Here is a 21,784-nt window from a genome sequence, read left to right as displayed (position 1 = left end):
TCGTGATTGGGAAACAATAAATATATTCTTCAATGAAATTATTCGAGAAAAGTTGTAGTGGGTGCACGAGGACATGCATTTGTTGACCGTAGTTCTCCTGATTTTTTATGAAATCAATGTCTATTCAAATTCCGGCTTTACTGTTCAAGCAAATACAGTGGATTATAATTACAAGAAAGAACCTAGTACTATAGTGAAGATTGGAAAATGCTGCGAATTGAACGAGTTGTTGCAGGACGACAAATGTATTCCTCTCAACGAAACAAACGAGACTCAGGTTTGGCGACCAGAGTCGATTTACGATGACAATTACAGTTTTGGAAGAAACAAAGAAAAAAAAGGTAATGCGTGATGCCTTTTTACGCCGCTTTTCAATAGTTTTCACTCTTTTATGGTGGCCTCAAAAACTTCACTTTCAAAATTCCCTCACATTTTCCTGACTTATTTTTCATTTTCTCTGGCAACTCTGACCATTCAAATTTAAGACCAAAATTGTAAACTTGCAAGATTAATGTTATAAAATCTTTTTTAAATTGAAAAAAACAATTTTAAATTGAGGATTATAAATTTTTTATTTATTCTCAGGGATGCTACAAACTAATGTACTTGAAAGTCATAACATATAGTAGATAATTATTAATTAAAAATAGTAGTATAAGTAAAATAATTTAATTAACTTTTAGGACACTTCCGAATTCTGTAAAAATTGAAATTTATTGTATGAAAAATAGCTTTTTTTAAAATAAAAATTATTAATAAAAGTTTAAAGTTAATTTGTAAAATAAAGTAAAAGAGTAAGTCATTCAGTTTGAAGATTAAAAATGTAATATATTAATTACTGGTCAGTTTTTATTGCGTAGTACTGAATTTTACAAAGATAACATTATTGTCTACTGAGAAAAAATCAAAGTGCGTATTTCGACAACATTCTCTATCAGGGTGGCCGTTTTAATCGACGAACAAAATTCCCGGGTTTTTCCCGGTTCGCAAACATTTTTCACGGTCAATAAAATTTGAAAATTCGAATTCTAAAGGTAAACATTTTCCTTTTTGAAGCATATAAAAATAAACTACAAATTAAAGCACTCAAAATGGAACTCTTGAGTTTTAAACTCTTAAAATGGAACTTAAAAGTTGTTTACTTCCAAAATTTTGTATTCAAATGCTCAATAAAAATAAAAAAGTATAAAATAGAAGTGCCTTTATAAATTATGTGGAGCTCAAAGATTCAAATTCAATTCAAAAAATGCCTATATTATAATTTACAATGTTCTATAAATTAAACAATCAACTCTAAAAATTTTTAAATTATATTATTTCATGCAATTTTAAGCTAGAAATATCATAAATAAAACTGAACACTTCTTACATTATTTTGAACTTAAATAGTTTAAACATCCTAGAAAAGTTTCAAAATTTTGAGAAATCGAGAAGTTTGCTTTACATTTTTCAAATTTACAAAAATTTTGGAATTTTTTCCGAATTTCCAAATATCTTTTAAAATGAATCAAAGTTTTCCTACGATTTTTAGAAAATCCTGCAAATTAAAAAAAAATCCTTGAAATCTTCCAGATTCTTTTTTGACAATTTTGGAAATCTTTTAAAATTTTTGTAATTCTTTTAAAATAATTTTTCAAAATGAAAAATCATTTTTAATATTCCTAGGAAACTCAAGAAAATGTTTTTATTCTTTTGAAGCCCTCCTTAAAAAGCTTCTAAATTTTTTGTTTGAAATATGCTCAATCTTTTTCCACAAATAGTAAGTGTTAAATTGTTATTTATACATCAAAATGTAACAATTTATACAAGAAAAAATATTATTAAAAAAAAAACAATTAAAATTGCAACATTCAGAGTTTGAAAGTTTTTCCAAATTTTAACGATTCAAGGCTTTCCATGTCAAATAATTCAGTTTCAATTTGTATACTTTTAAATATTTGGTTTCAATTTAATAGTTTTAAATAAACAGTCAAATATTGCTAAATATTAAATAATTATCCTTTGTCTTAATTACAAAATTTTTAATTATTTTGTTAAAAATGAAATATTTGAGACTAAAACAATATTTTTAATTTAATGAAATTCTTTAATTACAAATATATAATTATGAAGTTATTTTTAAGCTGAAAATAATTCATGAGGTTTCAATCTGACGTTTACATTTTTTAATACTAATTAAGACTTTCGAATTAAAACAGTTCAAATTTTAACGTTAAAATCTGGAAATTCTTACATTTTTAACGGATTCAGAACAGAACTTTGCAAGAAAAACTGGTTGTACTGAAATATTAAATTTTTTCTTTTCAAACTGAAAAACTGATTCTTTAACTCTATTTTACGAATGAACTATAAACTTTTATAAATGATTTGTATAAAGAAGTTATTTTTCATACAAATTCAAGTTAAAATCAAAAGAATCAAGTAAATATGAAAAAATGTTAAATACTCATAAATTTCATTAATTTCAATAAAATGCGAATGAATTTAACGGAAATGAGAAGAATTTAATGAACTTTAAGGCGAATTAAAAAAATCAAGTGAATTGAAAACAAAGCAAAGTCATTGAATTCAGTAATTTAAAATGATTTTAGAAAAAAATCAAAGAAGTTTAAAAAAATTAAATAAAATCCCTGATAATTTAACGTGAATTTAAAAAAGACTTCAGGATGAATTAAACAAAAACAAAAAATAAATTCAAGAAAACTTCAAAGAATTTAAAAGAAATCTATTAAAAATTCGTTGGAATCTTTTAAAATGTCATAAAATATTTGAAACTATTTAAAATCCCTTGGTATTTTTAAAGCTCCCGAAAATTCTTTGGAATCTTTGAAAATACCCCCAAAATATTTCAAATCTGTTGAAATTCTATAAAACTTTATAAAGCTTTTGAAAAAGGTTAGGATCCTTTTTAAATACCCTAAAATATTTTAAATCCTTTGAAATCCCGTTAATTAATTGAAATCAATTAAAATTCCTTTAGCGTTTTTTTGTAAATATCCTAAAATCCTTTGGAATCCCTTGAAATTATTAAAATCTTTTTATATAACCCGAACGATTTCAAATCTGTTGAAATCTCCTGAGATTTTCTATAAAGGTCTTGAAAATTCCTCAGTATTTAAAAAAAAATACTATAAATTTTTTCTAATTCTTTGAAATCCCTTCAAATTATTGAATTAAAATATCCTAAAATCTTTGGCAATCCCTTGAAATACTTTTAAACCTTTGAAATCCTAGAAAAACTTTCAATTCTTATAAATAAATTCATTGAAATCCTATAAAATATTATTAAACCCCTTGAAATTACATGAAATCCGATATATCCTGGCATCCTGGAAAATTGATAAAAATAGCATGTGTCTTTAAAATAATTAAAATCCTCGGAAATCTTATATAATGTTTTTTTAAATTTCCTAAAATCTCACAGATCCTATAGAATAATTCCATATCTTCCAAAATTCTAGGAAATTCTGTTGAATCCCATGAAAAGTTTTTTAAGGCCATTAAAATCTTTGGAAGTTTTTTGTAAAATATGTTCATGTCTTAAAACTAACTTGAAAACTTTTTAAATGCCCTAAAATATTTAAATCCTTTTTAATTCCTTCAAAGTACGGAAATCTGTTAAGCTATCTGTGGAATTTTTTAAAACAACCCAAAATATTTCAAAATATTCAAGAAAATGCATAAATAGATATAGACTTCAACTAAATTCTCTGAATTTAGCAAATTTGAACAAAAGCGGAAGAGAAAAATAAATAAAAATTAGAAAAAAAATATTTTATATTAAAAGGGAATTTGTAGCTTCCCTGAATCCGGTATCCCAATGCAAAAGGACTTCAAAAAAGGGAAAATAGTGTAATTTTTTAACGAAAAATGGAAAAAATAGGGGAAAGATTAAACATTCAGTTTCACATGTAGAAAAGAAGAAACAATATTTTTATAAGAAAGGTTGTATTACTTCTCACATAATTACTTCTTACATAAAATTACTTCTCACATAATTACTTCTCACATAAAAGACATTTTTTATAAGATGATAGGTGCTGGTTCATAAGACAATTAATCTGCTAAAAAAATTATTTGCAACTAGCGATCCATTTAAAAAAATCCGCTCTTTTCAATTTTTTTGTTTTATGCATTGAAATATGTATTTAATTAAAGTCTGATGTTGAAATCAAAAGTAGGAAATTGAATTTTTAACTGTTGAAAAAGCAGTTCAATTTTATATTTTATTTTCTCAATTTTCAACTGTTTAAAAATACCATTTTCGATTTACAAAAATAGAATTTTCTACTGTCGATAATTAAATGATAAATTTTCAACATTTTAAAATTCAATTGTTAAAAATTAAAGAAAAATTATGATTGAATTTTCAACAGACAAAAATTCAATTGTTTTAAAAGGAAGAAAATCTTTTCAATTCGAAAATTCAATTTTTGCAAATTGAAGAAAATTAACAATTGAATTTTCAACAGCTGGAAATTCAATTGTTGCAATAAGTTGAAGCAAATTGGATTAAATTAATAAACATTTCAATTCATAAAAAAAGATATAATGGATTGTCGGTGGGAAATTTATCAGATTTAAGAAAAAAGATCCAACTCTGATCATCTCCTTGTTAGGCTGCTTGAAATTCATTAACCGCGATACAAAAAAAGTCCGACAAAAAATCAAAATTGGTTAAATAAACCATTTTCATACATTTAGAATCCTTCTCATAATCAAGAATCTTTTCTCTTTTAAAAAATATCATCATTAATCATTAAATCGTGATATTTTTTCGGTCGAAAAATTGTTCTCGCTTTAAAATTTTATTTAAATTTTAAATAGTTTAATTTAAATTCATTCATATAAACATTTGTACATTTTGTATTGGTAAAATTTAAAAATGAAATTTGAGACGCAAGATTCCGAGTTTGAAACTTAAAATTTCGATTGGCATCTGCTTGAAATAAATATTAAGCAAAAAGTTAAAATTTGACAATTCAAACTCGAGACTACTTTCCGGACTGAAATTTTCCGCGTAATTTAAATATTGCATTCTTAAATGGAAGAGACAAGGTGATTTTTTCAAAATAGGGGAAGGACTGACCACTGCTATATGCATATACATAACTCTGGAAGTACTTTTCTGCAGTTTTCCTTTCCTCTGGTCAAATATAAATATTTCTGAAAAGTCGTATGTAGCCGCAAGTTGTTGCTAGTTACGATTAAATTCATGGAGTGATTCTAAGCCCATCTTAGTAAAAGAAAAATTACCACATGCCCATAATACCCAGTAAAATGGAGTCGTCTGGCGGTATATGTACTCATGCTAAAGTACTTAAATGATACTTTAAAAGCGAGGGTGACCCGTGTATAGACCTCTATTTCACCGGGGTTTTAAAATAAGACATAGTACAATAGACTCTTAACCTCAAGGCCACTGGACTTGAATGGACCAGCCTAACAAGAGAATAATAATCATAATCATTGAAAGTTAAAATTGGTGAATTTGCAGATAAACTACCAAGTTATGAGTTAAAAATTGGTTTGCCCCGTTGCCAAAGTGGAGAACAAGAGTGGCGCGTTTATCACAGTCAGACTGGATCTGATCGATTATCTATTTTGCCATCTGGAAAGTTGAGACATTATGTCATTAAGTCTGATGAAGACGAAGTTAACAAAGGAAGAGATTTTTATCTGGATGAGGATGCTGAATCGGAAGTTATTCATTATGATTATCAATTCGGACATTATTGTGCAGACAAAGCGATTCTCAGCCGAGATAAGATCGTTACTGAATACGCACTAGTATGCGTACCAGAAGTGAGGACAAAGTGGACGGAATCAGATCACTTAATTAAAAATATTTTGGATCCTACATTTCACGCAATTGCTATAGCTAGCTACCTTTTTGTGGCTGTCGTTTATTTTGTTTTGCCACAATTAAGAGATCTAGTTGGAAACTCAATTACTAGTATGAGTTTGTGCCTCACTGCTAGCCAATGTGCCTCAACTGTTCAAATATTTAAGCAGTTTGGGAATCACGTCAACTTCTTAGTAGCTGGTGAGTTTTTGCGTTTTTTTAGCAGCCCTCGTAAGTGGCAGGCCGTTCATAAAGTACTTTATAAGTTTTGGAAAATATGATGATTTTTCACGAAAATAGGGAAATGAATTCTGTTCAATAAGATTAATTTTGATGCTATATTGAATTCAATATGAAAGGCTTTATATTCCTAAGAATTTTCAACCCAAAAAGACGAATTTTCAACAACAACCAAATCGTCGTACTTTTAAACAAATAGTTCAATTTTCAACCACGACAGATGACCCTTTTCTACCACAAAAGCTGAATTTTCGATCGAAGACGACGAATTATTTATCAAACCGGTTGAATTTCCGACAAAGAAGATGAATTTTAACCAAATATTTGAATTTTATATCCAAAAAACAAATTTGCAATAACAGAGTTAAATTTTCAATTATTTTTCCAAAAATGTAGCACAAAGTTAAAAGATATTTACAAGGAAAGAAAAGTAACATATAACAGGATGAAATTGAAAATATTACTTGCAGGTCATATATTTTATAGTCATACATAAATTATGTACTTGACTTCGCCGCGTAATCTTTTTGGACACACTGATTTTAGGAGTCAAATTTTCAACGTCTACATAATAATATTTCAACTAAAATAGAATAGTTAAATATTCAGATAAAAAATTAATGTTTAAGCAAAAAAAAAACTAATTTTCAAGAGAATAGTTGATTTTTTAACCAAAAAGGTGAATCAATTTAAAATAAAATATAGTTAAATTTTCGAATTTTCAACAAAATACATGAATTTTCAACACAGCTGTTGAATTTTGACTTAAAAAATAAAATTATCTGAAAAACAGTTGAATATTCAATTAGAAAATATGACATGCCAATGAAATTATTAATATTTTACCAAATAGTGAAATTTTCCAACAAGTAGTTTCAGTTTCAACCAAATAGTTGATTTTTTAACATAAAGGTTAATTTTCAACCAAATATTTTTTACAACATTATTCAATTATCCACCAGCCAAAAAGGCGAATCTTCTACAAAAAATTTAATTGAAATCAAATAATAGAATTTTCAACTAAAACAGATGAATCTTCTACACGCCCTTAATTTTTAATCAAAAAGATCATTTTTAGTGATATATTTTCTACCAAATTATGGAATTTTTAACTACAAAAGATGAATGTTCAACCCAAAAAGATTTTAATTGAAAAAAAAGAAAAACAGGTGAATTCAACTAAAAAGGCGAATTTGTAGCAAAATAGTTGAATCCACAACGAAAAAACAATAATTTTCAACCAAAAAATAAAACGAAAAGAATTCAACTTTCAATCAAAGCTATTATTTTTTAATTAAAATCATGAATCTTCAAAAAAAGCAATCATCAACAAGAGTTCAACAGTCAACCAAAAACAGACAAATTTTGAACAAAATTATTCAATTTTTAAGCAAAATAAAAACGAATGACATCTTTTTTTTAAATTTGTTTTTTCAGCCCGAATATTTAATTTTTCAACAAAACAGTTAATTTTCTACCAAACAGTTAAATTTTCAAATAAATAGTCTCATTTTTACATAAGTAGTTGAATTTTCAACCAAAAATATTAATTTTGAACAAAAAAAATCATTTTCAACCAAATAGTTTAATTTTGTACCAAGCTGTTGAATTTTCAAGCCAGAAAGACGAATTTTCTTTTTAAAAACTTTGAATTTTCATAAATCAATTTCATTTAATATCAACTATGAATGAATATGTTGAATCTAAATCCAAAAAATATTGTTACTTGAAATGAACAGTTAAATTAAATCAAATAAGACGAATCTTCATAAAATATATGAATTTTTAACCAAATAGTTGAATTTTCAACTAACAAAAATGAAATTTCTACCAAGAACTAAACCAGAAATTAAAATGAAAATTTCAACCATAAATAGGAATCTTCGATAAAAAAACATTAATTCTCAACAAAGTAGTTTAAAAAATGACTCTTTAACAAAATAGTAGCATTTTCAATAAAATAATTAAATTTCCTGTTAAATAGTGGACGTTTTTAAACAAACAAGATGAATTCCATACTAAAAATAGTTACATCGTCTTATTGGAATATATTAATTCAGTTCGAATTTAAGCGAGAAAACGAGAAAAGGGAATAAAAGTGGGTATTTATTGAAAACATAAGCCTCCCTCCACAAATTGGTAACGTAGTTTATGGACGGGCCCTTAATATTGATTTGATTTTTAACAGTATGTGACCTAATAATAATTTTTTTATTTTAAACACGATATGCGACATTATTGGCCCCTACGCGAACTAACCAATATGGCCGGCATGAGCATCTTTAAAAGTTTACGCAAAAAATATCACAAAAACTATAGAAAGAAATAGCGTTTAATTTTAATAATCGTCCTTCATAATAAATAAGTGCTGGAAAAAGTTGATCTTATCAGTAAAGTACCTCTGAGTTTATAATTATTTTCTTCGAAAATAAAATTTGCACTTCACCATTGAAAATTAACCACTTCCGGTGTTTTTTTTCGTAAGATGTTGTGATTCTAAAGGTAAATAAAAACTTTAATTTAGGTTTTCATAAAGTAGCAATGCTTGGAAAAGTAAAAACCAAAAGGCTGAATCTTTTCTTGAATTTTTATGGTATCCGCACATTTTAATCATATCAGAATGAAGAATACTTTGGCCTCAAATCATATTTCTAGACTTATGTGTAGCTTTAGCGTGACTAAGCAAATGAGCCAAGTTCAAAATTATGATTTTCTTAAATTAAAAATACTTTTCCTATTAAATTTTGATTGCTACTACTCCATATGAATCATATGTAAATGAATTGCTCATATTGGCGATGTTTCTTATGATTTATACGGATTTCTCCGTATTATACGGATTTTCAAGACTTAAGGAAGAACTCACGGATTTTCATACGTATTTCGTGAAAAATACGGATTTTATACGGAAATAGGGACGTAATGCAAATTGTCTTTTACAATTTATCCCTAGAGAGTAGTAACTTCGCGATGTTAGTGCTGCTGATCATGTCATTCTACAAAGGGAGCAGGGACCATAAAGATATTATAAGTAGAGTTGGGGGGCCAGCCTTAGAAGTGAAGCTAGCATAGAGAGAGACAGCAGACCGTTGTTACTCTTTAGACAGTGGTCGCATGCGTCTTTTCTCTCTCTCTCTCTCTCTCTTTCTCCCAGCAAGGCTCAGTCACAGTTTTACGCACAGGAGCCTGTATGGCTCCCCTATTCTATTTATAATATCTCTATGCCAGGGACAGTGTGGCAGACTAGCCGGATGCCGCCATTGCTAGTTCAGGTAGCGAACCAGGTACTATATCTATATATAATACTTTATATGTATACATAGATATAGTATCGCACAGGAGAACTAGCAATGGCGGAGCCAATCAGCGCGTGGTACACTCGTCTGCTACACTGTCCCTGGACCCTCTGTATGTCATTCATGTCACAAACATTTGCATCAAATGTCAATGAATTTTGCAAAAACTGTTGAGTCGGACGGAAAATCAAATCTCATAACGAAACGTTATCCATCTAAATATTTAAAGCATTACAATTTTGAATGAATGCAGAGTATGCTTGAATATTGAACGTGATAATTTCCATGCATCATATATAAATGAAAATTAATTACATTTTAACTATATATACATATATGCAATAAAAAAACTTTATTGCACTCTTCATGTTTATGTTTTAATGGAAGAGGCAAAAAAAAATTTTGTTTTCCTTTTAGGTGCTTATACAATAAGCATGAAAGTTTTGCATATTTTTAAGTTGAATTTTCCTGCTCATCTTTTTCTGTGACGCATAAAATTGTTTAGAAGTTAATAATCTGAATACATTATGTTTTGCCATCCAAGTATTTCGGTGTTTCATTAATAATTAATGAAATACACTACATATTTTCGAGTGTGTAGTTATGTCGCTCAAATTATATATACAATAACATGATTACTCATTTCTAATATACGTGAGTCAATTTCATGATTAGTTATAAGATTATATGATGTCTACGTGAAAAATACAGGATACGGATTTATAGCGCCAGCGACACGGCAACACTGTGCCGCAGCGCCCTTTTTAGCGCGGTAGATCTTTTATTCTCCAATTGGATAAATTCTAGATAAAAATATTATGTTTCAGATATTGTTTTGTACGTATCCCTCTTGGGCGCATTCTTTTGGCTCAATGCTCTTGGATACTACGTCTGGAATACCTTCAGATCAAGAAATGTTTTTCTTCGAGTGACAGATGGCCGAAAGTATTGTTACTATTCTACATATGTTTGGTGCTCAACTGTGTGCATAGCGGCTACTGCTATTTTTGCTCACTTCACATTAGAGACAGATAATCCGATAATGGCTGGTACAAACATTACGCCTCAAGCACGTTTTGGCTGGCTTGGGCTCTCAGTCATTTTTACAACTATTGCTTTTACCATAGTTGTTGACTTATGTTTTGCTTTATCGACAGCAAAAACCATTAAAAGAATGAATACATACGGTAGAATACACCATAAAATGAAATACAGCTTTCGAATGTTTGTTTTACTATTTGCAATAATGAGTTCATCATGGATATCATTATTACTTTCTCAACTCAAGTATGATGCCTTAATATATTGTCACGTAGCCATTAATTTAATGCAAGCTATTTTAATTCTGTATGTTTGCGTTTTCGGACAAAGAAGGGTAACATTTCTTCTTGGGAAAACGTGCAACTGTTGCAGTACGACTGAAAATGTAGAGAGCCTCGATTGGGGTGAAGAAATGACAGCAATTAATGCTGGCTACTAGCGTTGTGTAATTAATCTGTGAAATGTACTTAAGTGCCTTAAAAGACTTTCGCCTTAACCTCTACGAAAATACTTCGTGTATAACTTGGAGATGTACTGTGTACATAAAATATTTTTAATTCAAGGGACTCAAGAGCTGCGTTTGCAATTTGGACTGAAGCATTTGGCATTAAAATGCAATATGGCTAAATGAGGAGGAGTAAGCGAACAAAACATAATAAATCCATTCGTGATCTCAAAAATACCATAGATAGGAGAAAAATTCAAATAGTTTTATGCAAAGGAAACCATCTAAATGGCTATATAATATTATCGAATTATTAGACCTATTAGCTTAGATTTATGCAGTTTTGATAGAATATTCAACACTTCAGTATAAAATACACCTATTTTAATTCATATATTTTGAATTTTACAGCATTTTTAAAGCAAAATCTTAATGAGATAGAATTTTTTGTGAATCATGAGTCAATGATCATGATCCTGGAAAATGCTAAAACTGCACTTAACTAATTTTTTCCAAAAAATGGATTTATCATGTTTTGTTCGCTTACTCCTCAAATGTATAAGAAAGTGGTCGTTTTAATCGAGGAAACAAATCCCCGCTTTTTTCCAGTTTGCGACCATTTTTCGCTATCATTGAAATTAAAATATTCGAACTCTTATTGGGAATGGTGATCTACAATTTTGCCACCTGGTGCCGAAAACTGAAACTAGAAAGAGTAGGTACGATTTAAAAGGTGTATTCCCCTTTTTACATAAAAATGTTTTTAAGATTGTTTTGTCTAGTTTTAAACAATGATTGAAATATCAAAAACAAATCTCCATAAAAAAAAACAATTAGTTTTAGATAGAATTTCCACCTTATACGTTGAAAAAACACATTTTTTTCAAAAAGTTTTTTAAACAAAAAAACAATTATTTCACTATTTAATGTAAGTTTCAATGTATTGTAAGCTTAAATAAACTTTAATTAATGTATTTAGAGACAAATTTTATCCATATTATGCAAAGAATACGAATAATAGTCAATTGGAATTGAAATACGTATTCTAACCTAACTTTTAGATCAGATTTTTAAATAATAAATATTTCATGCGTAAATGAATAAATTTTTTTTTTGAATTCATGTTTGCTTAAAAATAAGTCCATTTAAGTTTATACAAAATAATTGCTTTTTCTTAGAAAAATATTTCTGTCAAAAAAAAGTGGGTTTTCACTGTAAAAGATGAAAATTCCATCTAAAACCCTTAGTTTCCGATAAAGTCTTGTTTGTAGTATCCAATTTTTGTCACCAAGTGGCGTATCGCAGTTTAACCATTCCCAATAGCTGACATTTTTTTCACTGGAAACTAAAACACTCACAGTGGAACTCTTTCGAATTTTAAACTTTTAAAATTAGAGCTTAACAAAATATTAATTCAGAAATCGTTCTATTTCAGTGCTCTTAATCGAAGAATGAATCAATAAATTTGTAAATGTTCAAATTTATATAATCTTAAGCAATTTTGAGTCCGAAAAAAATTGATATTTATACATCAAAGTTCAACACGTTGATTTACAAATTAAAAATGTAACAATTAAAATTGTAATGTTCAATGTTCAAATTAACACTCTTAAATTTTAACTATTCGAGACTATTTCAAACAATTCATTTTGAAATTTTACAGTTTTTATTATTTTATTTGCTCAATTTTTAATTAACAGTAAAATATTTCTAAATATTAAGAAATTTTGTTTAATTAACAAACAATATTTGAATACGATTTTAAATTTAATTAAAGCCTTTAATGATTTAATATTAAACAAATTCACTTGTAAAATCAATTTTTAATGATCGAACTGCAGCTCAGTTTTAAAAATCATTAATTAACTTATATTTAGATTTGACCAACTTAAAATCTTTTTTATCAATAATTTTTCAAGTCCTTTTATTTTTTATTTATTTTACAAGATCAGAGTTGGGATTTTTATAATCTTATAAATTTCCCATCTGAAAGTCAATTGGATGACTTTTAAATTACCAAATTAATTTTCAGTTTCCGGCAGAAACTTATTTTGCTTAGACTAAAAAGTTTCTTTCAATTACAGTTAAAATAGGTTTAGAAATTGACTTGTAAATATACAATCAAGTGCCTTGACTGTACGATATTTTCCACTGAGACGAAAAAATTGGATAAATTTAATATAAAAATAATAAACCTGTTGAAATCATTATTTTTACTTTTAAGATATGTAGTCAATTGAGTAAGAAGCACAAAGAAATATGTCTTTTTACACCAGCTCTATATTTCTACTGTGTTTATTCTCGAAAGCGAAAACATATTTAAATTATTAAATTTTCTTAGGTGTAAGTTTTGTATCTGATTTTTATAAAATGTAAAAACTGCGTTTGAAGCAACGAATATTTTAAATAAAAATTGATATTCAAAAGTCAAGTAAAATTGGTCGATGAACATTATCACCTTAATTTTTAACGAAGCTGAAGTTTGCAGCATTTATAAACGAAAATAAATTTTTGTTTTTTATTTTATATATAATATTCAAAATCCCTAGGTGCGTAAAACTTAGTCAGCTATTAAGAATTATTGACATTAAACTAATTTTTGTTTTACCTGTCACCAAGTGCAATTAATCACCAAAAGAAATTTCGAAAATTTCATAATTTCGTTTATAAACGTTGCAAACTTCAGCCAAATAATTTTTAAGCATAGACGTATATAAAATATGTAGTCAAATATTACTCACCTGGCCAAACAATCCTCCTTCTTGCCGTTTTAATAAATTGGACAACTGACATCGTACTACCAAATGACAATCATCCATAACAGTGTTGAAAAATCGTCTAGTCAATAACAGGGCTTCCAAATCGATCATCAATTCCAGAAATCTCTCGCAATATCTAACTCGGTCTGGTAAAACATTACCTGAAAATAATAAAGATATATTATTGATTACGAAAATAGAGGAATAAATTCTTTTAAATCAAATAAATGCGGTTTCAACTAAAAATATAGCTGTTTCAATCAAATAAACGATTTTTTAGAAAAACAGTTGATTTTTCAACCAAAAAAGATTTTAATTTTAAACCAAAAACAGTTAAACCTACATAAAAGACGAAATTTGAAAAAAATGGTTCTCAAACAAAAAGTTACATTTATTAAAAAAAAAAAGATGATATTTATTTGATTAATTAATCATGTAAAAACAAAAAAGCTAATCTTAAAAAAAATGTATTTTCAACCAAGAAAGATTTTTCAGTCAATAAAAAAAAAAGAATTTATAACCAAACTGTTGAATATTTAAGACAAAAAGATAAACTTCTACAATAAAGTGAAATTTTCAACCCGAAAATATCAACTTAAAAAAAGGTAATTTTCTACTAAACAGATGACTTATCTACTAAATTGTTGCACTTGAAGCCAATGAGAAATATAGAATTTTCAATAAAATAGTTGAATCCTCAAGCAAAACAGATCAATTTTCCACTCAAAAGTTTCATTTCTAACATTAACAAAAAATTAAATTTCAACCAAGAGACGAATTTATAATCCAAAGAGACGAATTTTCAACAAAAAAAGTTAATTTTCAATAAAATAGTTTAATTTTCTATCCAACCGCAAAATTTTTCAAGCAAAAAAGACGAATTCTTCACAAAGGAGATGAATTTTCAACTAAATAGTAGAATTTTTAACGAAATAGTCGAATCCTCAAGCAAAACAGATTAATTTTCCACTCAAAAATTTCATTTCTAACATTAACAAAAAATTAAATTTCAACCAAGAGACGAATTTATAATCCAAAAAGACGAATTTTCAACCAAAAAAGTTAATTTTCAATAAAATAGTTTAATTTTCTATCCAACTGCAAAATTTTCAACTAAATAGTAGAATTTTTAACGAAATAGTTGAATTCTCAACCTAAACAGATTTCTTCAACGAAAAAGTTTCATTTCTAACAATAACCAGAAATTAAGTTTCTACCAAGAGACGAATTTTTATTCCAAAACGATGAATATTTAACAAAAAAAGGTTGATTTTTAACGCAGTAGTGAAATTTTCAAGCAAAAAAGACGAATTTTTAACAAAGGACTTGAATTTTCAATCAAATGGTAGAATTTCCATTAAAAAAAGGTGAATCCTCAACCAAAACATATTAATGTTTAACGAAAAAGCTGCATTTTTAACAACTTCAAAATGAAACTTCTGCCAAAAGAGACGAATTTTTAAACCAAAAGATAGGATTTAAACAAAAAATTCATTTTCGACCAAATAGTTGAATTTTCCACAAAACAGTCGAATTTTCAATACAAAAATACGATTTTTTTTTGCAAAGGAGTTAAATTTTAAGCAAATAGTAGAATTTTCAACAACATAGTTTAATCCTCAACCAAAACATTAATTTTCAACGAAATAGTTGCATTTTTAATTTTTAAAAAATTTAATTTCTACCAAAAGAACCGAATTTTTTATAAAAAAATACGAATTTTCTATCAAAATGTTAAATTTTGAAGACAAATAGTAGAATTTTCAACAAAATAGATGAATCCTCAACCACAACAGATTTTCTCAGTGAAAAAGTTTCATTTCTCACAATAACAAGAAATTAAATTTTTACCAAGAGACGAATTTTTAATCCAAAAAGACGATTTTTCAACAAAAAAGTTCAAAAGTTTTAAACAAAGGACTTGAATTTTCAACAAAATAGTTGAATCCTCAACCAAAACATTTTGATTATCAAACGAAAAAGTTGCATTTTTAACAACAACAAAATTAAACTTCTGCCAAAAGATACGATTTTTTTTAAATTTCATTTTAAACCAAATAGTTGAATTTTCTACCTAACTGTTGAATTTTCAAGCCTAAAGAAGAATTTTTAACATAGGAATAGAATTTTAACCAAATAGTAAAATTTTCAACAACATAGTTGAATTCTCAACCAAAACAGGTTAATTTTCAACGAAAAAATGGCTTTTTTTTAACAATAAAAAAATTGAATTTTGCCAAACGAGATGAATTTTCAACAAAAAAGTTCAAAAGTTTTTGACCAAGGACTTGAATTTTCAACCAAATAGTACAATGTTTAACAAAATAGCTGAATCCTCAACCAAAACATTTTGATTATTAAACGAAAAAGGTGCATTTCTAACAACAACAAAATTAAACTTCAGCCAAAAGATACGATATTTTTATGTCATTTTCAACCAAATAGTTGAAATTTCTACCCAACTGTTGAATTTTCAAGCCTAAAGACGAATTTTTAAGATAGGAACAGAATTTTAACCAAATAGCAAAATTTTTAAAACCACAGTTGAATCCTCAACCAAGACAGGTTAATTTCCAACAAAAAAGTGGCTTTTTTTAACAATAACATAATTGAATTTTGACAAACGAGATGAATTTGCAACAGAAAAGTTCAAAAGTTTTTAACAAAGGACTTCAATTTTTAACCAAATAGTAGAATTTTCAACAAAATAGGTGAATCCTCAACTAAAAAATTTTAATTTTCAACAAAAAAATTGCATTTTTAACAACAAAAAAATTAAAAGTCTACCAAAAGACACGATTTTTTTAAATTTTCATTTTCAACCAAATAGTTGAATTTTCTACGTAATTGTTAAACTTTCAAGCATAAAGACGAATTTTTAACAAAGGAATCGAATTTTAACCAAATAGTAGAATTTTCAATAATATAGTTGAATCCTCAACCAAAACAGGTTAATTTTCAACGAAAAAGTTTCTTTTTTTAACAATAACAAAATTGAATTTTGCTAAAAGAGACGAATTTTCAACAACAAAAAGAGTTAATTTTCAACCAAGAAAGATTTTTCAGTCAAGCAAGAAAAAACAGTCACCCGAGCCTTTTTGTTTAAAATCATATTTTTTTAAACATTAGCAAAAGAGTAAAAATACTCTATTCTTAAAACAAGGCATATTACTTTAAAAATGATTATTTTATAAATTCAAAAAGTAATTTTTGATTCTTATTCTATGGCTAAATATGAACAAATTAATCGATTTTTGGACCACCCTAGTAGACATCCTGATATGTAGGAATAAAATGTATTCTATTTCATACCTTCCAAAGGAATTTCTTCTAAAATCTTCATAAACTTGACCATTAACCTGTGTAAAAATTTTCGTTCCCACTCCAATTTGTCCTTCATTTCTGGATTATCTTTTTTTAAAATTTTGTCCCAATATTTTTTCCATTTTGGGAGCTTTTTAAACTCAAGGGTTCTCCGGCCTTTTTGCAACGATATCCACATGGTGAGAGAGATTAGTCTTTTAATTTCTTCTCTCACTAATGAAACTTCCATAGAGTTGAAACAGTGATTCAAAAACACCACAAGTGCAGTCTGTTCTTTCAAGTCATAGTCAAGTGTGCTCTCTTCAAGGCAAGCTTCAAGAACATTTTGAAAGAATCCGGCAAATTGTGTTGGGTATTTATTGAAGGCTTCCCACACTTGTACACGTTCGCGAAATTTTTCATTGACCATTACGACTATGGATATTGTGTGAGACCTTGGTGCTTTATCGGCCACATAATTTGGCCATAAATAATTTTCCAAATATTGACTGAACTCCAGCATCATAATTCGTCGAATGGAAAATTTTGACACACATATTTCATCGATATATATGTTGTCAATGATTTGAGGATCAAATGGCAGATGGGCATCAGCGGTATGTGGTGCCCAGTATTTATTTGCATACTGTTGGACAAAAAAATACATGGATTAGGGACCATTCATTAACAGCGATCACAGCGAAAAAAAGTGGAAATAGGGTCATTTTTCGGGTTTCGTTGCCCCTGACAAAAACCCTTATAGTTTCGGTCGGGTATCCGTCCGCCGTACTTTTTTCTTGATATGGGAATTTGGGAGTGGAGTGAAAGTAGCCTAAGGGAAATGAGGAAAGTGAAACAGGGTGTCCAGCGAATGAAAACCTGGAATTTTTATTTGATCCTTGAAATAAATTTTTTTTCTTTTAAAACAGTTATTTTATTAGATAGTGCGAAATCTTGCTACTGAAAAGCTTTTTATTTATCAAGATATAATTTATTTTCTGCTCATTAAAAAATAAATATTGTGAATAATTCTATAAGTTTTTAATTTAAACTCAAAAACTTTAAAAATTATTAGTTGAAAATTTTGAAGTTAATTTAGTTGCAGAATTAGAAGATTGAAAAGGGAAGAGTACCTCAGATTTAATCCTTAAATGACACTGGGGGTCCATTGAACCCCAGACTATTTTTCAACGAATATAAAAATTCGTAAATCCCATTAATTTTTCATTGTTTTTCAAAGTGTTAAAAATAAAATTTAAGTTACTATACCGATTAATTCTTTACAAGAGGTGTTAAAAATACCAAAAAAAAAAAACATCTTAACAAAAATATCCAAAATTAAACTTTTTACAACAGTTTAAAAACGTTGGGGTACTAAAGACCCCAAGTGTCAGCTACGTTATTTTTTGGAGGTGTGTCATTTAAGGATTAAAAGATTTTTAAACATTTCGAAGATTTCAAAACATTTTAGAAGTTTCAAAAAAAATCTCTAAGACTTCAAACAATTCAATGATTTCAATGAAGAAAAAAGATTTAGTAAACAAATATTTAAGAAAAAATTCACAAATATTTAAAAATATTTGACAAAGATTTCAAAAAATTTTCTAAAATTTCAAAAATTTGATAAAGATTGCAAGGATTTTAAAAAGGTTGTAGTAAACCAGATTCCAAAGGATTTTACACAGATTAAAATATTTTTTTGATTACAAATGAATACAAAACATTCACAAATATTTCAAAGATTTCATAAAGAATACAAGAAATTACTATTTCAAAAGATTTCCAAAAATTTTGAGAAGGTTTCAAAAGATGTTAATTATTTCAAACGAACACAACAAATTTCAAAAAAAAAAAGATTAAAGCTTTCACAAATATTTCAAAAGATTTCATAATTTTTTTATTAATCTCACGAAGATTTTTAAGATTTCAAGGATTTCAAATATTTTACAATCATTTAAAAAGATTTCAGAGAAATTCCAAGATTTAACAAAGCATTTAAGTACTTCAAGCGATTTTAACAAATTCACAAAGATTTAAAAAGAGTTCAAAGAAAACTTATGTTCGGAAAAAATAAAAAATTTGTTTATTTATGATTCAGCTTTCTTTAAACATTGTTAGCCAATAAAAAATAAAATGGCTCATTTTTTGCTCATCGCCCAACTCGCATTGATACCTGTTTAAGTGTACCCCAACCATTGCTACCCCTTACTTGCTTTTACCCTTTATATCTCGCGTCAGATAGGAGGCGGGCGTACCTGAGATCTTGAAATTAGTATCCATTGTATTTCTAATCCCTTTGTATTTGCAACTCTCATTCATAGAATGTCTATATATTACTCTAATTTCGAAAACTTAGAATTTCAATTTATTCTGTTTTGAAGACCTTTCAAAATGCTTAAAAAGTTTCAAAATTTGATTTAAAAATCTTCAACAACCTAAATTTTGTTTAAAATTTTATGAAATCTTTTTAAACTTGTTATCATTTTTTAAATTCTTTTGAAACTTCTAAACAATTTTTTATATTATTCGAGTTTTCTCTAATACTTTTAAGAAACACTGAAAACTAAAAATAATGCGTTAAAATCTTCTGGATTATTTTCTGACAATTTTGGAAATCTTTTTAAATATACCCTTAAAATTAATTGACAAAAAACAAAGAATAATTTTTAATTTTCAAATTTTAAAATAAATATCGGTAAACTACAAAATAAAAAATTCTAACTTTCATAAATTGTACCGATCAAAGGTCCAAAAAAAATCCACGCTATAATTTTCAATGCTCTAATTTGAACAATGAATCAACTAATTAATTTTTTTAATTATGTAATTTTAAGCAATTTCCGTGAAAAGCATTAAAACTTGATAGAATACTATTTCTTTAATTAACACTTTTTAAACTAGAAGTTAAATTCTTTTTATCTTAAATGGTAAAAAAATTAATAATTGTTCAACTGTTACGTATACATCAAAATTTGTTTTTAAATCTTTTTTCAAATTATTTTTTTAAAAGAAACATCGTTAATATTTTGTATATGAATCTTAAGTATATTTTGTTATTATCTGAAGATCTGAAAAAATCATTTAAAACCATCAAAATCTTGTTTTAAGATTTTCAAAAACATCCAAATTTTTAATTATTTTTAATCTCTTCAAAACGTCTAAATATCTTTTAACTGAATCGAATTTTTTCTAAAATAATAATTGTTCTTTTTTTTATATTTCCAAATTTGTTTTTATTTTAAACTCTTTCGAAGTATTTTATAAAAAATAAGTTTTAAATCAAAAAGTATAATTGAAAATTTCCCCAGAAATCTTAAGAAAATTTTCTCATTATCTTCAAACTTTAAAAATCTTTAATCCTTAATAAATCCTGCAAAATAAAAAATAATCCCTTAAAATTTTCCAATTTTTGTTTAAAACTTTGGAAATCTTCTGAAATCTTCTCAAGTATTCTCTTAACATTAATTTTCTAAGATAAAAAACCATTTTTAATTTTCATAGGAATCTTAATGAATTTTTCGTATATAATTTTACTTTTAATTATTTGGAATCTTTTCAACTTTTGTATTATTTTTGAAATTCTTTCAAAACTTCTCAATATTGTTTCAAATGATTCGACTTTTTCCTACCATTTTTAATAAAACCTGCAAAATTTTTTTAAATGCCCCAAAATCTTCCAGACTATTTTCTCTTTACAATTTTGGAAATCTTTTCAAATCTTTTTAAAAATACTTTCAGGAGTAATGACGGGGTTTATACTAAATAATCCAATTTTTTACTCGAAAATAAGAATTTTCAATAAAAATGTAAATTTTCATTTCAAGAAAATAGTTTAATTTTTCACCAACTAGTTGAATATAAATATTTATGTGAAGTTTCCACCCAGAAGAATAATCTTCTACCAAGTGCAAACATAAATAATATAGTTAAGTTTTAAGTTTAAAGATAAATTTGTCGAAAAAACGACTTTTCATCTAAAAATATTTAAATTTGCAAACAAATCAATATTTAACTACAGAATTGAATTTTTATCTAAGAAGAATAAGTTTCAACCAAGATTATTTTTCTACCAAAAAAGACGAATAAATTTTTAGTTAAAATAAATTAATTTTAAAATTAAAAAAGAACGAATTTTTAACAAAACAGTACAATTTTCCACCATAAAAGATTAATCTGAATCAAACATAGGCATTCATAAACAAAAAATATCAACTTCGTACTACAACAAATGAGTTTTCGAAATAAAAAGATGAATATTACACACATAAAAAGTTGAATATTTAACCCAGAAAAATTTAATTTCTACGAAACTAGACGAGTTTTTAAATTAAACATACAAATTAAAAAGAAAATAGTCTAATTTGAGTGTAATAAACGCCATGGGCTAAAGTGGAACCAAAAGGGAGAACAGCTTAATTTTATTTTGGGAAATCCGGAAAATGAAATTTACCATTTCTGTTTACAATGGTGAGAACAAGCAAGCGAGGGGTAACACGCTGGATCAATGGTGGGGGTAACCGAAACAGATCAAAATGCGAGTTGGGCATCGCCGCATTTTTCACATCTATAAGAAACAGTTATTTCATTATTTGACGTAAAAAAGGGAACCTGCAAAAACTTGACTTCCTGATTTGGAAATCCTGGAAAAGACCCTGCATTTAATTCCTAAGAATCGCTGGACACCTTGTGAAAGTACAGACATGAGGGAACAGAGAGTGAGGGGACGGAAAGTAGGAGAGGGATGGCAGAGGGTGTGAAAGTAGGGAAGAGTGTGGGGTGCAAAAATTAGGATGAGTAGAGGAAAGAAGGGGGAGTAGATGAAGTGAGGGTTAAGGAATTAGGGTAGTAGGGAGTG

The 21,784-nt window shown here is 27.2% G+C and overlaps 2 protein-coding genes across 2 annotated transcripts in view; one reads left to right on the top strand and one right to left on the bottom strand.

The window, feature by feature from the left end:
- LOC117180912 (RNA helicase aquarius) overlaps positions 1-21,784 on the bottom strand; it is a 100,061-nt gene that overhangs the window by 73,659 nt on the left and 4,618 nt on the right. The window contains exons 2-3 of the mRNA XM_033373528.1: positions 16,939-17,575; positions 13,609-13,787 (exon numbers count right to left, since the gene is read on the bottom strand). Of these exons, the coding sequence (XP_033229419.1) occupies positions 13,609-13,787; positions 16,939-17,575 (816 nt within the window). The remainder of the gene's footprint in view (positions 1-13,608; positions 13,788-16,938; positions 17,576-21,784) is intronic.
- Positions 44-11,715, top strand: LOC117180913 (probable G-protein coupled receptor Mth-like 5). Its single transcript, XM_033373531.1, has 3 exons — positions 44-341; positions 5,498-6,046; positions 10,209-11,715. Exons 1-3 carry the CDS (start codon positions 74-76, stop codon positions 10,859-10,861), a joined length of 1,470 nt encoding a protein of 489 aa, XP_033229422.1. The 5' UTR covers positions 44-73; the 3' UTR covers positions 10,862-11,715.

This window comes from Belonocnema kinseyi, chromosome 9 (assembly GCF_010883055.1).
Source record: "Belonocnema kinseyi isolate 2016_QV_RU_SX_M_011 chromosome 9, B_treatae_v1, whole genome shotgun sequence".
Classification (NCBI taxonomy): Eukaryota; Metazoa; Arthropoda; class Insecta; order Hymenoptera; family Cynipidae; genus Belonocnema; species Belonocnema kinseyi.
Note: the sequence above shows the minus strand (reverse complement) of the source record. Positions and strands in the feature narration are given on the sequence as shown.